At 40.8% G+C, this 19,310-nt stretch overlaps 1 protein-coding gene across 1 annotated transcript in view; it reads left to right on the top strand.

The window, feature by feature from the left end:
• The window catches only part of RXFP2 (relaxin family peptide receptor 2), a 67,639-nt gene extending 48,665 nt beyond the window's left edge, over positions 1-18,974 (top strand). The window contains exons 15-18 of the mRNA XM_057532714.1: positions 1,906-2,135; positions 2,743-3,153; positions 14,328-14,546; positions 17,778-18,974. Coding sequence (XP_057388697.1) covers positions 1,906-2,135; positions 2,743-3,153; positions 14,328-14,546; positions 17,778-18,037 — 1,120 coding nt within the window. The 3' untranslated portion in view covers positions 18,038-18,974. The remainder of the gene's footprint in view (positions 1-1,905; positions 2,136-2,742; positions 3,154-14,327; positions 14,547-17,777) is intronic.
• Positions 18,975-19,310: the final 336 nt, after the last annotated feature.

Genomic DNA, 19,310 nt, shown 5'->3' with positions numbered 1-19,310 from the left:
CACCTAGAAGTCAGAGCTGTGACAGTCAAGCAGCCCTGAGTGGAAGGAGACAATTCTTCCTGGAAGATTCTTCCAGGAAGAGAGAAAAGCAAAAGCACTGCACTGAGAAGGGGGTGAGCCTGGCTTGTTCGAGGATTAGAAGGGAGCCGACGTGTCTGGGTGGAGTGAGCATGGACGGGAAGCGCTGAGGCGGATCAGGGTAGCCAGGGGTCCAATCATGGGAGGCCTGGAAGCCGGGGCAAAGTAAAGCTTTCTTTTTTTTTTTTTTTTTCCCTGCCTCTCTTTTTTTTCAAATTTTCTTCTACTTTATTTTTATTTTCTCTTTTTTACTGAGATATAATTGACATACAGCATTATAGTTTCCTGTGTACAACATAATGATGCAATATTTGTCTATATTGCAAAATGATCACCACAATGAGTCTAGGTAACATCCATCACCACACATTGTTGCAAATTTTTTTTTCTTGTGATGAGAACTTTTTTTTTTAAATTAATTAATTAATTAATTTATGGCTGTGTTGGGTCTTCGTTTCTGTGCGAGGGCTTTCTCTAGTTGCGGCAAGCGGGGGCCACTCTTCATCGCGGTGCGCAGGCCTCTCATTATCGTGGCCTCTCTTGCTGCGGAGCACAGGCTCCAGAGGCGCAGGCTCAATAGTTGTGGCTCACGGGCCTAGTTGCTCCGCGGCACGTGGAATCTTCCCAGACCAGGGCTCGAACCCGTGTCCCCCTGCATTGGCAGGCAGATTCTCAACAACTGCGCCACCAGGGAAGCCCGATGAGAACTTCTAAAGTCTACTCTCTTAGCTACTTTCAAATATACAAGACAGTATTATTAACTATAATCACCATGCTGTACCTTATCTTTCAAATGTTTTTAAATTGTATTATATTGAACGTCAGAAGTTTTTAAAAAGTGCAGAGGATATAGTATTCATATGTTGAGAACATTGGCTTTTTAAAATGAAACAGTTAATTGCTCTTTTAATTGTATCCAATGGATTTTTTTTTACCAAAGCAATTTTATCTACACATATAAATGTAAAAAAAATAAACAAACTTTCTTTAACTTGCTAGTTTAGCAATTGAATGGGCAGATGACAAAAAAAGATTAGATGAAGAGAAAAGAACTAAAAGAGGTGGTGAACGAATATAAAAATAAAATGAGTTTTATGGGAGAAAATCCTAAACATAACAGGTTTGGAGAATGGCAGTAAACCAAATGATCTCCCCAATTCCAGCCCTTCAAGATTCCACACACTTAGACCATAAACACATTGATCACAGACAGGCCTATATTTTTCTCTAGAAATGGTTTAAGTCCTTCCAGGCCCTATTAAGGAATCTGTGTCTAAGGCAGCTGCTTCTCCTCCTCACTTCAATGAGACTGAATTTTCCTAGTCTCAGGGACCTTCCCTTCCTGCCTGTACCAGGGAAAAGAAGGCTGGTTTAAGTGAATATACTTAAAACTAAGTACAAGACCGGAATGTTTTTAGTGAGCTACTCCGTGGTCCCTTATATCCCAGACCGAAGCCCCTGAATGTTTGCTAAAGAGCAATTTAACAATGACAATCTACTTTTTTGTAATACCCTAGAGAATCACCCAATGTGATGGGGAAAAGTAGAGTCCTGGAGATTTCCCATTCTCATGTCCTCCCCTGACTCACCTCAGACAAGCCACAGCAGATACCTGTGTTCTTTAGGTTCTTCACCTTTAAAGGAAGAACACCGCCTAGAGTAATGTAATATTTAATGAAGAACTCTATAGTTACGTGATCACTACTAAACAAAAATAACCAAGCCTAGTGAAGCCACACACCTAACACAGCTGCAGCCCCAATAGGACTACAACTGTCGTTTCTGTGTCATTGCTGTAAAGTGACTCTTTTTTCCCTTTGACTTCAGTTATTTCAAAAACTTTCGATACTGCTCCTATGCTTCCCATGTCCGAATATGTATGCCCTTGACTGACGGCATTTCTTCATTTGAGGACCTCTTGGCTAACAATATTCTCAGAATATTTGTCTGGGTTATAGCTTTCATAACCTGCTTTGGAAATCTTTTTGTCATTGGCATGAGATCTTTCATTAAAGCTGAAAACACGACCCATGCTACGTCCATCAAAATCCTTTGTTGTAAGTATGTTTCCTATATAAATGGATTAAGGATATCTTCGGAGAGCTGTGCTCTAGATTAAATTGGCATTCAACAGATGGTGTTTAATATGAACTATATATGCTGGGCAATTTTTTTTAAAGTATGAAGGTACTATTGTTCTCTTTGGCTGCTCTTTTCTGGATTGCATGAATCTGCAGTGACTTATGTCTTCGAAATGGGGTAACAGGGAGCCGATGAGTTAAGGGATGGATTATAGAGGACAGGTTGTGGGTTACAGAACCATGTTTTGTTTAACCTTCAATTGCAATAGCATCCATGCTCCTCAAGCCCAGAAAATTATTCCTTTTATTAACTATGTTAGTAATATTTTTTACTGTTTAAAACCTAGACCCCCCCATTCCCCCGCAAATTATCTCCCCACCACCATTTTTTTCAAAATTATAAAGCAAAGATGCAGTGTAGTACTTTAGAAATAGTACACCTTTTGAAGTCCATTGGCTTCTAGGCACTATTGTAGGTTTTACGTTAGTTCATTTAATACAGGAAGAAGGAAGCAGACCTAAATCAGAAAACTAAGATGGAGATGCTGGAACTACCAACATACATTCTATGACTCTTCAATAGGTGCGGACTGCCTGATGGGTGTTTATTTGTTCTTCGTTGGCGTTTTTGATCTAAAATACCGCGGGCAGTATCAGAAGTACGCGTTGCTGTGGATGGAGAGCTTAGAGTGCCGCCTCCTGGGCTTCCTGGCCGTGCTGTCCACCGAGGTCTCCGTCCTCCTGCTGACGTACTTGACTTTGGAGAAGTTCCTGGCCGTTGTCTTTCCCTTCAGTAACATCCGTCCTGGAAAATGGCAGACCTCGGTCATCCTCATTTGCATCTGGATTGTGGGATTTTTAATAGCTGTGATTCCATTTTGGAAGGAGGATTATTTTGGAAACTTTTATGGAAAAAATGGAGTATGCTTCCCACTTTATTATGACCAAACAGAAGATATTGGAAGCAAAGGGTATTCTCTTGGAATTTTCCTAGGTAAATTATATTTTTCATTTCCTGGACAAACGTTATTCTTGTAGCAATACCATAGATTTCAGTAAAGCCATATTTCTCCGTTTCAGAAAGTAAACAAATATAGTCAAGACTGTTTTCCTTTTTTAAAGAAAAAAGTCCTTGCTGTGTATTTATAGGAGGTTTTATTAAATTTTTTATTATAGAGAGTCAGTATGGAAAACAAAAACATACTGTCAGGATCTCTGAATGATCTTTTTATGAGCTGTAAGACCCTTTGATTTCATGTTCATACAAAGTGACAATGAGCTGGAGGAATTCTAGTTCGCTGCCTTGTCCTGTGACGCTACCAAGTTATTTGAACTCATTTTTTTACAGTCTAGATATGAACTAAATAAATAATAATAAAATTCTTGAAACTGACTAGCAGGAGATTATCTGAATGGAAATGCCAGGAAGGTTTATTACCTTTTGTAAATGCAGTTCCAAAGTCCGCAACAGAAGGGTGCTTAATAAAACTCTTTGCTTTTTAGTTTTCTTAATTCTCCCTAATTAAAGAGGGAGAATGAAGGGTTTTAGAAAAGAAAACGCTACCTTCTCTATTACAAATGAATGAGAAGTTTAGCCCTTAAAGATTAAAAAGACTTTTAAAATTGTCTAGTAGGTATCTCTCTTGCTTAAAACTAAGGCCATTCCCATGTCCCCTCTTTAACTAGGGCAATATTATCATTTCGATTCCCCCTTCTCATCTTGTCCCCTCATCTAAGAAGTCAATAAGCTCCATCATCCTTTCGTTTTAATATTCGTTATCTTTTTTTAAAATTAATTAATTTATTTTTGGCTGCTTTGGGTCTTCGTTGCTGCACGTGGGCTTTCTCTCGTTGTGGTGAGCGGGGGCTACTCTTTGTTGCGGTGCGCAGGCTTCTCATTGCGGTGGTTTCTCTTGTTGCGGAGCATGGGCTCTAGGCGCGCGGGCTCAATCGTTGTGGCTTGCGGGCTCTGGAGCGCAGGCTCAGTGGTTGTGGTGCACGGGCTTAGTTGCTCTGTGGCATGTGGGATCTTCCCGGACCAGGGATTGAACCTGTGTCCCCTGCATTGACAGGCAGATTCTTAACCACTGCGCCACCAGAGAAGTCCTCATCCTTTCTTTTTCATCAAATATTTTTCCCTCGAAATACACCTTTGTCTTCTCTTTCTTCCAGTCTCTACCTACTGCTGTCACCTTTGCTTAAAGCCTTATGACCTCTGCCCTGAATTATTACATTAGCCCTCACTGGTCTTTTGGCTTCTGGGGTCTTCTCTTTCCTATTTATCTGTTCACTACCTGAGTACCAAAAGGACTGAGTATGCTCTGCTCAGATACCTTCAGGAACTCCCTACAACCAAGGTCAAGTTTAAATTAGTCACTTAAAGCCCATCACAAAATGGCCCTAACCGCCACTCCCAGCTATTCTCCATCTATTCCTTCTCTTCTTCCTCTGAAAAAGAAAACACTTTATATGCACCATTTTAATAATACTCCTCACATAAACCCTGTTTGATAGCCATTTTTTCATGGCTGTGGCACTCCTACAATGTTGTAAGCCGTTCCCGGCATAGGTGCACTTCATGGAAGCCCTCTCTCCCTCACACACACATATATGCACACACACTACTGTACATTCATTGGTTCAAACAGGATTTATTAAGCATCTCCTATAGGCCAGGGAACTGGAGATAAAACAGATTGGCCCCACGGATCTGCAGCCAGAAAGAAGGATGAAGACAAGGAAACACGTCCTCACGTCACAGGCTGACAGATGCCACGAAGGAGGAGTACAGGATGTTCCAGGAGCCCCAGATCTGAGGACCAGGGAAGACATCCCAGTAGAAATGAATCCAAACGGAGGCCCAGAGGATGAGGACACATTAGCCAAGTGAAGGCAGAGGTCGTGTTCCAGGAGCTGGAGACCCACAGCCTGGGAACAGGCCCAGATAAAGGGCAAAAGAACTATGGTGTGGAAAAAGAAAAAAAAAAGAAGAACTATGGCATGGCTGGATCTTACAGTTAAGGTGTGGGCATCACTACCAGGGTTTAGCACACACACATAAACATCATCTACATACACATAGCTTATCTGTGAGAGATGGAGTCCTAGAGCCCCTTCTTTTGCTTAAAAAATATAAGACTATGTAGTTTTTAAATAATTTTTTTATTTTAGAATATATTTAGATTTAGAGAAAATTTGCCAGGACAGTACAGTTTCCTTATACCCCTCACCCAGGTTCCCCTACTGTTAACATCTCACATTCCTATGGTGCTTTCAGAACATACACTTCTGAACCTTTCTATAAGTCTGTTTTCAGGATTTGTACCAGAGGAACATCTTTAACAGACATTTTATTTTCTTCTTTTTTTTTTTTTAACACCTTTATTGGAGTATAATTGCTTTACAATGGTGTGTTAGTTTCTGCTTTATAACAAAGTGAATCAGCTATATATATACATATGTTCCCATATCTCCTCCCTCTTGGGTCTCCCTCCCTCCCACCCTCCCTATCCCACCCCCTAGGTGGTCACAAAGCACTGAGCTGATCTCCCTGTGCTGTGCGGCTGCTTCCCACTAGCTATCTATTTTACGTTTGGTAGTGTGTATATGTCCATGCCACTCTCTCACTTTGTCACAGCTTACCCTTCCCCCTCCCCATATCCTCAAGTCCATTCGCTAGTAGGTCTGTGTCTTTATTCCCCTCTTGCCCCTAGGTTCTTCATGACCTTTTTTTTTTTTTCTTAGATTCCATATATATGTGTTAGCATATGGTATTTGTTTTTCTCTTTCTGACTTACTTCACTCTGTATGACAGACTCTAGGTCCATCCACCTCACTACAAATAACTCAATTTCGTTTCTTTTCATGGCTGAGTAATATTCCATTGTATATATGTGTCACATCTTCTTTATCCATTCATCTGTTGATGGACACTTAGGTTGCTTCCATGTCCTGGCTATTGTAAATAGAGCTGCAATGAACATTTTGGTACATGACTCTTTTTGAATTATGGTTTTCTCAGGGTATATGCCCAGTAGTGGGATTGCTGGGTCGTATGATAGTTCTATTTTTAATTTTTTAAGGAATCTCCATACTGTTCTCCGTAGTGGCTGTATCAATTTACATTCCCACCAACAGTGCAAGAGGGTTCCCTTTTTTTTTTTTTTTTTTTTTATTTTTTTTTATTTTTTTTTATTTTTTTATTTTTTTGACTGTGTTGGGTCTTCGTTTCTATGCAAGGGCTTTCTCTAGTTGTGGCAAGCGGGGGCCACTCTTCATCGCGGTGCGCAGGCCTCTCTTGTTGCGGAGCACAGGCTCCAGGCGCGCAGGCTCAGTAGTTGTGGCTCACGGGCCCAGTTGCTCCGCGGCATGTGGGATCTTCCCAGACCAGGGCTGGAACCCGTGTCCCCTGCATTGGCAGGCAGATTCTCAACCACTGCGCCACCAGGGAAGCCCCCGAGGGTTCCCTTTTTTCCACACCCTCTCCAGCATTTATTGTTTGTAGATTTTTTGATGATGGCCATTCTGACCGGTGTGAGATGATATCTCATTGTAGTTTTCATTTGCATTTCTCTAATGATAAATGATGTTGAGCATTCTTTCATGTGTTTGTTGGTGATCTGTATATCTTCTTCGGAGAAATGTCTGTTTAGGTCTTCTGCCCATTTTTGGATTGGGTTGATTTTTTGATACTGAGCTGCATGAGCTGCTTGTAAATTTTGGAGATTAATCCTTTCTCAGTTGCTTCATTTGCAAATATTTTCTCCCATTCTGAGGGTTGTCTTTTCGTCTTGTTTATGGTTTCCTTTGCTGTGCAAAAGCTTTTAAGTTTCATTAGGTCCCATTTGTTTATTTTTGTTTTTATTTCCATTTCTCTAGGAGGTGGGTCGAAAAGGATCTTGCTGTGATTTATGTCATAGAGTGTTCTACCTATGTTTTCCTCTAAGAGTTTTATGGTGTTTGGCCTTACATTTAGGTCTTTAATCCATTTTGAGTTTATTTTTTTGTATGGTGTTAGGGAGTGTTCTAATTTCATTCTTTTACATGTAGCTGTCCAGTTTGCCCAACACCACTTATTGAAGAGGCTGTCTTTTCTCCACTGTATATTCTTGCCTCCTTTATCAAAGATAAGGTGACCATAGGTGCGTGGGTTTATCTCTGGGCTTTCTATCCTGTTCCATTGATCTATATTTCTGGTTTTGAGCCAGTACCATACTGTCTTGATTACTGTAGCTTTGTAGTGTAATCTGAAGTCAGGGAGCCTGATTCCTCCAGCTCCGTTTTTCTTTCTCAAGATTGCTTTGGCTATTCACAGTCTTTTGTGTTTCCATACAAATTGTGAAATTTTTGGTTCTGGTTCTGTGAAAAATGCCATTGGTAGTTTGATAAGGATTGCATTGAATCTGTAGATTGCTTTGGGTAGTAGAGTCATTTTCACAATGTTGATTTTTCCAGTCCGAGAACATAGTATTTCTCTCCATCTATTTGTACCATCTTTAATTTCTTTCATCAGTGTCTTATAATTTTCTGCATACAGGTCTTTGGTCTCCTTAGGTAGGTTTATTCCTAGATATTTTATTCTTTTTGTTGGAATGGTAAATGGGAGTGTTTCCTTAATTTCACTTTCAGATTTGTCATCATTAGGGTATAGGAATGCTAGAGATTTCTGTGCATTAATGTTGTATCCAGCTACTTTACCAAATTCATTGATTAGCTCTAGTAGTTTTCTGGTAGCATCTTTAGGATTCTCTATGTATAGTTTCGTGTCATCTGCAACAGTGACAGCTTTACTTCTTCTTTTCCGATTTGGATTCCTTTTATTTCTTTTTCTTCTCTGATTGCTGTGGCTAAAAATTCCAAAACTATGTTGAATAATAGTGGTGAGAGTGGGCAACCTTGTCTTCTTCCTGATCTTAGTGGAAATGGTTTCAGTTTTTCACCACTGAGGACGATGTTGGCTGTCGGTTTGTCATATATGGCCTTTATTATGTTGAGGAAAGTTCCCTCTGTGCTTGCTTTCTGGAGGGTTTTTATCATAAATGTGTGTTGAATTTTGTCAAAAGCTTTTTCTGCATCTATTGAGATGATCATATGGTTTTTCTCCTTCAGTTTGTTAATATGGTGTATCACATTGATTGATTTGCGTATATTGAAGAATCCTTGCATTCCTGGGATAAACCCCACTTGATCATGGTGTATAATCCTTTTAATGTGCTGTTGGATTCTGTTTGCTAGTATTTTGTTGAGGATTTTTGCATCTATGTTCATCAGTGGTATTGGCCTGTAGTTTTCTTTCTTTGTGACGTCTTTGTCTGGTTTTGGTTTCAGGGTTATGGTGGCCTCGTAGAATGAGTTTGGGAGTGTACCTCCCTCTGCTATATTTTGGAAGAGTTTGAGAAGGATGGGTGACAGCTCTTCTCTAACTGTTTGATAGAATTCGCCTGTGAATCCATCCGGTCCTGGGCTTTTGTTTGTTGGAAGATTTTAATTACAGTTTGAATTTCAGTGCTTCTGATTGGACTGTTCATATTTTCTATTTCCACCTGGTTCAGTCTTGGAAGGTTGTGCATTTCTAAGAATTTGTCCATTTCTTCCAGGTTGTCCATTTTATTGGCATAGAGTTGCTTGTAGTAGTCTCTCATGATCATTTGTATTTCTGCAGTGTCAGTTGTTACTTCTCCTTTTTCATTTCTAATTCTATTGATTTGAGTCTTCTCCCTTTTTTTCTTGATGAGTCTGGCTAATGGTTTATCCATTTTGTTTATCTTCTCAAAGAACCAGCTTTTAGTTTTATTGATCTTTGCTACCACTTCCTTCATTTCTTTTTCATTTATTTCTGATCTGATCTTTATGATTTCTTTCCTTCTGCTAACCTTGGGGTTTTTTTGTTCTTCTTTCTCTAATTGCTTTAGGTGTAAGGTAAGCTTGTTTATTTGAGATATTTCTTGTTTCTTAAGGTAGGATTGTATTGCTATAAACTTCCCTCTTAGAACTACTTTTGCTGCATCCCAAAGGCTTTGGGTCGTTGTGTTTTCATGGTCATTTGTTTCTAGGTTTTTTTTTTTTTTTTTTTTTTTTTTTTTTAAGGATTTTCTTATTTATTTATTTATTTATCTATATTTATTTTTGGCTGTGTTGGGTCTTCGGTTCGTGCGAGGGCTTTCTCCAGTTGCGGCAAGCGGGGGCCACTCTTCATCGCGGTGCGGGGACCGCCCTTCATCGCGGTGCGCGGGCCTTTCTCTATCGCGGCCCCTCCCGTCGCGGGGCACAGGCTCCAGACGCGCAGGCTCAGCAATTGTGGCTCACGGGCCCAGCTGCTCCGTGGCATGTGGGATCTTCCCAGACCAGGGCTCGAACCCGTGTCCCCTGCATTAGCAGGCAGATTCTCAACCACTGCGCCACCAGGGAAGCCCTCTAGGTATTTTTTGATTTCCTCTTTGATTTCTTCAGTGACCTCTTGGTTATTAAGTAGCGTATTGTTTAGCCACCATGTGTTTGTATTTTTTACAGATTTTTTTCCTGTAGTTGATATCTAGTCTCATAGCGTTGTGGTCGGAAAAGATACTTGATGCGATTTCAATTTTCTTAAATTTACCAAGGCTTGATTTGTGACCCAAGATATGATCTCTCCTGGAGAATGTTCCATGAGCACTTGAGAAGAAAGTGTATTCTGTTGTTTTTGGATAGAATGTCCTATAAATATCAATTAATTCCGTCTTGTGTAATGTGTCATTTAAAGCTTGTGTTTCCTTATTTATTTTCATTTTGGATGATCTGTCCATTGGTGAAAGCGGGGTGTTAAAGTCCCCTATTATGATTGTGTTACTGTCGATTTCTCCTTTTATGGCTGTTAGTATTTGCCTTATGTATTGAGGTGCTCCTATGTTGGGTGCATAAACATTTACAATTGTTATATCTTTTTCTTGGATTGATCCCTTGATCATTATGTAGTGTCCTTCTTTGTCTCTTGTAATAGTCTTTAATTTAACGGCTATTTTGTGTGATATGAGTATTGCTACTCCAGCTTTCTTTTGATATCCATTTGCATGGAATATCTTTTTCCAACCCCTCACTTTCAGTCTGTATGTGTCCCTAGGTCTGAAGTGGGTCTCTTGTAGACAGCATATATACGGGTCTTGTTTTTGTATCCATTCAGCCAGTCTATGTCTTTTGGTGGGAGCATTTAATCCATTTACATTTGAGGTAATTATCGATATGTATGTTCCTATTCCCATTTTCTTAAATGTTTTGGGTTTGTTATTGTAGGTCTTTTCCTTCTCTTGTGTTTCCTGCCTAGAGAAGTTCCTTTAGCATTTGTTGTAAAGCTGGTTTGGTGGTGCTGAATTTTCTTAGCTTTTGCTTGTCTGTAAATATTTTAATTTCTCTGTCAAATCTGATTGAGATCCTTGCTGGGTAGAGTAATCTTGGTTGTACGTTTTTCTCCTTCATCACTTTAAATATGTCCTGCCACTCCCTTCTGGCTTGCAGAGTTTCTGCTGAGAAATCAGCTGTTAAGCTTATGGGGATTCCCTTGTGTGTTATTTGTTGTTTTTCCCTTGCTGCTTTTAATATTTTTTCTTTGTATTTAATTTTTGATAGTTTGATTAATATGTGTCTTGGCATGTTTCTCCTTGGATTTATCCTGTATGGGACTCTCTGTGCTTCCTGGACTTGGTTAACTATTTCCTTTCCCATATTAGGGAAATTTTCAACTATTAATCTCTTCAAATATTTTCTCAGTCCCTTTCTTTTTTTCTTCTTCTTCTGGGACCCCTATAATTCGAATGTAGGTGCATTTAATATTGTCCCAGAGGTCTCTGAGACTGTCCTCAATTCTTTTCATTCTTTTTTCTTTATTCTCTCTGCAGTAGTTATTTCCACTATTTTATCTTCCAGGTTACTTATCTGTTCTTCTGCCTCAGTTATTCTGCTATTGATCCCTTCTAGAGAATTTTTAATTTCATTTATTGTGTTGTTAATCACTGTTTATTTGCTCTTTAGTTCTTCTAGGTCCTTGTTAAACGTTTGTATTTTCTCTATTCTATTTCCAAGATTTTGGATCACCTTTACTATCATTAGTCTGAATTCTTTTTCAGGTAGACTGCCTATTTCCTCTTCATTTGTTAGGTCTGGTGGGTTTTTGCCTTGCTCCTTCATCTGCTCTGTGTTCTTCTGTCTTCTCATTTTGCTTAAGTTACTGTGTTTGGGGTCTCCTTTTCACAGGCTGCAGGTTCGTAGTTCCTGTTGTTTTTGGTGTCTGCCCCCAGTGGCTAAGGTTGGTTCAGTGGGTTGTGTAGGCTTCCTGGTGGAGGGGAGTAGTGCCTGTGTTTTGGTGGATGAGGTTGGATCTTGTCTTTCTGGTGGGCAGGTCTGCGTCCAGTGTCCAGTGTTTTGGGGTGTCTGTGGCCTTATTATGATTTTAGGCAGCCTCTCTGCTAATGGATGGGGTTGTGTTCCTGTCTTGCTAGTTGTTTGGCATAGGGCGTCCAGCACTGTAGCTTGCTGGTCGTTGAGTGAAGCTGGGTCTTGGCGTTGAGATGGAGATCTCTGGGAGATTTTCACCGTTTGATATTACGTGGAGCTGGGAGGTCTCTTGTGGACCAGTGTCCTGAAGTTGGCTCTCCCACCTCAGAGGCACAGCCCTGACGCCTGGCTGGAGCACCAAGAGCCTTTCATCCACACGGCTCAGAATAAAAGGGAGAAAAAATAGAAAGCAAGAGAGAAAGAAGATAAAATAAAATAAAATAATATAAAATAAAGTTATTAAAAGAAAAAAAATAATTATTAAGAAAAAAATTTTTAAGTAATTAAAAAAAACACAAACACAGAAAAAACGGACAGACAGAACCCTAGGACAAATGGTAAAAGGAAAGCTATAAAGACAAAATCACACACAGAAGCATACACATACACACTCACAAAAAGAGAAAAAGGGGAAAAAATATATATATCGTTGCTCCCAAAGTCCACCTCCTCAATTTGGGATGATTCGTTGTCTATTCAGGTATTCAACAGATGCAGGGTACATCAAGTTGATTGTGGAGCTTTAATCCACTGCTTCTGCGGCTGCTGGGAGAGATTTCCCTTTCTCTTCTTTGTTCGCACAGCTCCCAAGGTTCAGCTTTGGATTTGGACCCACCTCTGTGTGTAGGTCACCTGAGGGCGTCTGTTCTTCGCTCAGACAGGACAGGGTTAAAGGAGCAGCTGCTTCCGGGGCTCTGGCTCACTCAGCCTGGGGGGAAGGAGGGGTACGGATGCAGGGCGAGCCTGCGGCGGCAGAGGCCGGCGTGACGTTGCACCAGCCTGAGGCGCGCCATGCGTTCTCCCAGGGAAGTTGTCCCTGGGTCACAGGACCCTGGCAGTGGCGGGCTGCACAGGCTCCCGGGAGGGGAGGTGTGGAGAGTGACCTGGGCTCGCACACAGGCTTCTTGGTGGCGGCAGCAGCAGCCTTAGCGTCCCATGCCCATCTCTGGGGTCCGCGCTGGTAGGCGCAGCTCGCGCCGTCTCTGGAGCTCCTTTAAGCGGTGCTATTAATCCCCTCTCCTCGCGCACCAGGAAACAAAGAGGCATGAAAAAGCCTCTTGCCTCTTCGGCAGCTCCAGACTTTTTCCCGGACTCCCTCCCAGCTAGCCGTGGCGCACTAGCCCCTTCAGGCTGTGTTCACGCCGCCAACCCCCGTCCTCTCCCTGCGATCCCACCGAAGCCCGAGCCTCAGCTCCCAGCCCCTGCCTGCCCCGGCGGGGGAGCAGACAAGCCTCTCGGGCTGGTGAGTGCTGCTCGGCACTGATCCTCCGTGCGGGAATCTCTCCACTTTGCCCTCCGCACCCCTGTGGCTGCGCTCTCCTCCGTGGCTCTGAAGCTTCCCCCCTCCGCCACCCACAGTATCCGCCCGCGAAGGGGCTTCCTAGTACGTGGAAACCTTTCCTCCTTCACAGCTCCCTCCCACTGGTGCAGGTCCCGTCCCTATTCTTTTGTCTCTGTTTTTTCTTTTTTCTTTTGCCCTACCCAGGTACATAGGGAGTTTCTTGCCTTTTGGGAGGTCTGAGGTCTGCCAGCGTTCAGTAGGTGTTCTGTAGGAGCTGTTCCACATGTAGATGTATTTCTGACATATTTGTGGGGAGAAAGGTGATCTCCGCCTCTTACTCTTCAGCCAGCTTGAAGCTCCTCCCTTATTTTATTCTTAACTAAACTTTCTGACAATAGGCCTGAGATAAATTAATTTTGTGAAATTCTATTTGTGTGAATTTATAATGAGATTCCATGGAATATGAAATCTTTTGGATAAAAACAATGGAACACCTTGAATTTATAGAATTTTTCCCTGGACTTCACCAGTCTTACATACAGTCTAATCAGATGAACATTTTTTAAAGAACTTTGAAATTATATGGAAATTTTATATTCGCTATAAGGAATAAGATGATCACTTTTACGATTTTTATCAGAGCAAGAATATAACAGAGTGACAAAGAAGTCAGCATTATACTATAATGATAAGTGAGAATCTTCTGAACATATTTGACCCTAAAAGAGTAATTTATATAGTTGAATTTTTAATTTTTCTCTTATTCCTTGATTTTCTAAAACAAGTCTAAAAGGTTCTGAATTTTAGTTTAGATTACTGTGGGCAAACTGAAGAAAAAAAAATGTATTTTAGTCCTATGTATTATTTTTTTTAAGACCAAAACACATAAGAAAGAATGTTTCTGAGGCTATTGTCTTCTTGATATTCCAAGGATATCTTATTCATACTTATAAGTTAAAGGAATAGGGACATATTGATTTCTTGAGCTCTACATGTGATTACAGTAATCCCTTAAGGTTTGAATTTGCAGAGAACTAAAAATGAAATAGCTTTTTTCCTGCTTTAAAAAAGCTAAAATTTACCTCATGATATACATAGATCTGAATTTCAAAGTCTACAATTCTTGGAAAAGTGTATGTATTTAAAATACCTTTTTGATCTGGCAAACCCAATTTTTTAAACTTGTTCCAGTTTATAGCATTGGATTCAGGGTTTTAGCTGATTTACCACTGGGCTTATACCAAGTATGCTTCCTGGAAGTACGGGGGTGGGGGAGCGGCACCGTATTGAACATCTACGTAACACAGTATTTCTACTGTTGATTTATACACCTGAGATGTTAAGAGGTGTGCTTTTCCCAACAGGTATGAATTTGCTGGCTTTTCTCATCATTGTGTTTTCCTATACTATTATGTTCTGTTCCATTCAAAAAACTGCCTTGCAGACTTCAGAATTGAGGAATGACACTGGAAGAGAGGCGGCCGTTGCAAACCGTTTCTTTTTTATAGTGTTCTCTGATGCCATCTGCTGGATTCCTGTATTTGTAATTAAAATCCTTTCCCTCTTCCGGGTGGAAATACCAGGTCAGTCCCTTCTGTTATTCCCAAGTACGTTGTGCTTTCTTATGCCCTTTGTTTGACGAGGCGAGAATACAGTCCATCACATATAGTAAGTTCTCCATAAATACCTACAACTTGAATACAAAGGTTTAGGATTTTCTAAGTGTTTTATAATCAGTATTCTACGATAGGAATTGGGTAATGGTGCAACCCAGACAAGAATAACAAAAACACAGGAGACAGAGAAAAACTAAGTATTAGTGTCTTGCTTCCACTTGAGCTAGATAGTGGTGCTTCACCAAGAGTACCTAAAACAAAACAAAATATACATGCCCGGGTTTCACCCTGGGCCTCTGAATTTAGTCTGTAGGGGCCAAGGCCTCTACATGGGTGTTTGTGATTCTAAGGTGCACAACCCTGGTTAAGAACCACCAGTCTATTTCATGGCCCTAGCCATGTGGTTGTCACACTGTGCCCTGTGGAGGTCTAATGTTCCATGAAAGTGCCTATCTAAAAGGCCACACCCCTACTTCAACCAGAGAAAATCACCTTTCATTAGTTAGGATTTTGCTTGAAGGCCTTTCTGGGACCTAGAAATTGTAGCCATCCTAGGGTCCACCCAGGGCTTTTGCCCAACCCTCAGGGAAACAAACTTTGGGATCATCTTCAACTCACTTTTTCAGTCTATTGCAAATCTATTTGGAGTGTTCCTCCAGGGCAAGAATTGTCTTCTTCATCTTGGTAGAAGATGTTTTCAGGATTTGTACCAGAGGAACATCTTTAACAGTCATTTTATTTTATTCTTAACTAAACTTTCTGACAATAGGCCTAAGATAAATCAATTTTGTGAAATTCTATTTGTATGACTTTATAATGAGATTCCACGGAATATGAAATCTTTTGGATAAAAACAAAAGAAGTGTCAAGCATGGGGTTGACACATCAGAAGCCCTTATAAAAGAGTGATGAATGTACAAGTAACAAACACCTGCAACTATTTATGTCCCTCTGCCTTGCCAAATGCCTCACTGCAAAATGACATACAACATTTGCAGCATCCCCTTAACCTATGAGCTTAGTCTCACAACAAGGTTTTCTGATAGCAGGGGTAGTAATCATTATTCTTAGAGAGAGTCTAAGACATTTCAGATCATGATATGGAACTAGAACAGGAAAAAAAATCATGAAAATGTTATTGGGCCACACATTGGTCTTTCTCTACATTTTATAGTTCAGTCCTTTGAGGTTTGTCTTGAATACCTCGGTGCACCTAGGAGAGAAGTCTTTACCACATTTGACTAAGCCCCTCCTCGCTTGCCCAACTTCCCATGGTGTTGTAGAAATTGCTACATTCATGGACCTAAATGCCCCCTGTCCCCACCCTCCAAGAACTCTGGTGTCTGCTCCATCATGGTAGGTCACTGAGAGTACATGGGGTCAGCCCCAAAGATAAGCTGGCTTCAGCTCTCCCGTCTCAGGACTTACCTGCTAACCTTACATCAGTGAGTCATCCTGAGACGAACAGGAAGTCTCATTCCTGATCACAACCTCCTTTGGGGACACAACAGACAAAAAACAACTGACTGTTTTTCTTCAGTCACAAACTGTTCATATCTAATTTTTTTTTTAAATTAAGGACAGATAATCTAGTAATATAAAACTTCATTTAATAAATCTAAGGTATGCTAAATAGAAACATATTTCTTTCATATTCTTTCCAGTTAAAAAGAAATAAGGAAAAGAAAGAGAAGACAGGATGGAAAAGAGGAAAGGCAAACATAGAAAAAGGAGAAGGGGGAGATCAAAGGGAAGGAGGAAAGGGCAGATAAAGTCAGAGAAGAAATGGAAAAGTAAACCGGAGGAATGACAGACAGGATGTGGAGAACAGAGCAGGGCTAAGAGAAGAACAAGTAACAGTGTCTGAAGGATAAGAAATTTACAGGAGGGGGTCACAAAGGAGAGGGGGAGAGGAAGGATGCTAGGCTTATGTCCAGCTCTTACCTGAGCTGGCAGTTCTCAGACTTTTGAAGATGGGGGAGGAGACAGCAGAGTGTGGTGGGACTGGAGAACCCGAGGTTCTGAAAATGTGCTGAAAATGGTTGTCCGCAGAGCCGGCCCAGCTCACTGACTTCAGTCATGTAAGTTATCGTCAGCCCCTTTCACAGATAAGGCAGTTGAGGTCTGGCGAGCTTAGGGGATTTGCCCACAGTCACACAGCTAAGAAGTGTGTAACCCTGGGAGCAGGCTCTGTTTAAGGGAGAAAATAGATTTCATCCTAACCAAGCAACCGATGTACCGTCAGCCCTCCGTAGCCCTGCATTCCAAATCCATGCATTCAACCAACTGCAGATGGAAAATATTGGAAAAAAATTTCCAGAAAGTTCCAAAAAGCAAAACTTTAATTTGCCTTGTGCTGGCAAATATTTACATAGCATTTACATTGTATTTACAGCTCTTTACATGGCTGTACCTTGTATTAGGTGAAGTAATCTAGAGATGATGTAAAGTATACGGGGGGATGTGCATAGGTTATATGCAAATACTATGCCATTTTATTTAACGGACTTGAGAACCTGTTGATTTCAGTGTCTGTGGAGCTCCTGGAACCACTTCCATGGTGGATACTGAGGGACAACTGAATTCAGAAATGACACTGCCATCCAAAGTTTCTTCTCACTTTTTCTGGCATATTTCCCTTAATACTCTATTAGCCTTTGTAAGCCTTCACACAGAAGGAATTCATTGAGTTTGGAGATATATTCTTTTTTGCTCTTCAAATCTTCTGACTGCATTCTGAATATAGCAGCGGGGATATGAGGGCAGGGCAGGAAGACCTTCAGGACTGAAATTCAGACCAAGGTCAGAGCTGACTCTGGACCAGAACCTTCTAGTTCTGGACACTGTCCTATTGATTATGAATTATTTCCTCATTTTCTTATTTTTCTATAAGGAAGGGCAATAAAAACAAGAAAAATACATTATATATCAATTTATAGTTTGTGAAGTGTTTTCACATATTTCCTCCCATGTTGTTTCGTAACAACCTGCAAAGTAGTTTCTGAAACTCAGAAAAGTTGGTGGTAGGACCTTGAATTCGTGGCTCCTATGCTCTTGCAGCAAAGAGATTTTCCATGAGGTGAGAGAGAACGTAAACGAACCAGGTAGCCGTCTCAAAAATAGCATTGACTGTAAAGTGTTATGTGTCTTGTGTCTATGAAAACCTCAACTTTCTTTCACACTTCTTTTCCTTCTCAGAAACAATCACTTCCTGGGTGGTCATATTTTTCCTCCCAGTAAACAGTGCCTTGAACCCAATCCTCTACACTCTCACAACCAGCTTTTTCAAAGACAAGTTGAAACAGCTGCTGCACAAACATCAGAGGAAATCGATTTTCAAAACTAAAAAAAAAAGTTTGTCAACATCCATCGTGTGGGCCGATGACTCCTCGTCACTGAAACTTGGAGTTTTGAACAAAATAAACCTCGAGGAGAATATAGTAAAACCAGTTTCCTAGTAATGGTTTTGGAGCACTGGACTTTCAATGGACTACCTAAAAAAGCACAGCATTTGGAAGATGACATCTGCAGTGCTTTTCATCTTTACCAACGGCGAACCTTTCTGCACAGAGAGCACGGCAGGATGACGTCAGGCCCTGCATTCCGATGGCAGCTGTACTGTTTACCAGCTGGGCTGAGAACTGTACCTGAGAGTTCTCCTCACCGACATGCCTGAAGTGCACAAGTGAACCCATAAATAGCAGGCTGATAAGCAGTTGTTCTCTAGCTCGCCAACGCGGCCAACCTACCAGCGGAGGCCCACACGTTGGCGCTGCATGGTCTGTTTTTAAATTGAATTGTCCTGTCCATAAAATAAAAACAGTCACGACATCTAACTCTAGCGTGGCGGTAATAGCATAAGCCTAACATCTCTCTCCTTGCTTTTTCAACGTCAAATGAAATCATCAGCATCCCGCTGAACTGATAGCGAAGGATTTCCAAGATGTCTACCCTCCTCAAGTCCTGCCCTATGGAGGCCCGTGGATTAGCGGCTTTGAAAGCAGAACTTCGTACAAGGTTCGAAGTCTAAGACGTGACCAGAGAGGCACGCTGACCATTCGCCTAGTACCATTCACCTTTTCAGCTTGTATTTAATGTGAGAAGAACTGAGCTCTGAAAATATTTTTCTTAAGCTTGCCCATGCCATAAAGGAAAATTGGGCACTCCAACTGCCAAAAACTACATTTTAATATGTTTTAAAGTATAATTTCTTAAGAGCAGTATCCCTATTGCTGGCAAGTTCTGCCATCATAGAACACACAGATAAGTGTTAAGGGGGATTTAAGAATACTGGACTCAGATAAATTCCTATTGTTTTTAACAAAAAGGCTGGTAAGTTTGGGTTTGTTTTTTGAAAATGAAAAGTAGTTATGAAGTCCTGGACATGTTTTTATATGGAAAGTTTATATGTGAAAAAAAAAAAAAAGAATCAGGTAAATAAAATTATATTTTGCATTTGTCTATACATGATTTTAAATTCAATAAAGACCACAGATAGGGCTTATTGACTGTTACCCATGTTTTTCTTGGTAGAGAATATAACTAGCAAACAAACACAGCACCGCAGTTAACAAGACACCTCTTTACATTTTTCTTTCTCTTCCCCCCTTTTCCAAAGCATGGAGCAGTAACTTAATTTCTTTACTCTTCACTTCATTCTGAGTTCCTTTAATGAGATGAAATGCAAGCAGCTGACTCAGAACTCCACATCACCTCCTACGGCATATTAAA

This window comes from Balaenoptera acutorostrata, chromosome 18, assembly GCF_949987535.1.
Source record: "Balaenoptera acutorostrata chromosome 18, mBalAcu1.1, whole genome shotgun sequence".
NCBI classification, from domain to species: Eukaryota; Metazoa; Chordata; class Mammalia; order Artiodactyla; family Balaenopteridae; genus Balaenoptera; species Balaenoptera acutorostrata.
Note: the sequence above shows the minus strand (reverse complement) of the source record. Positions and strands in the feature narration are given on the sequence as shown.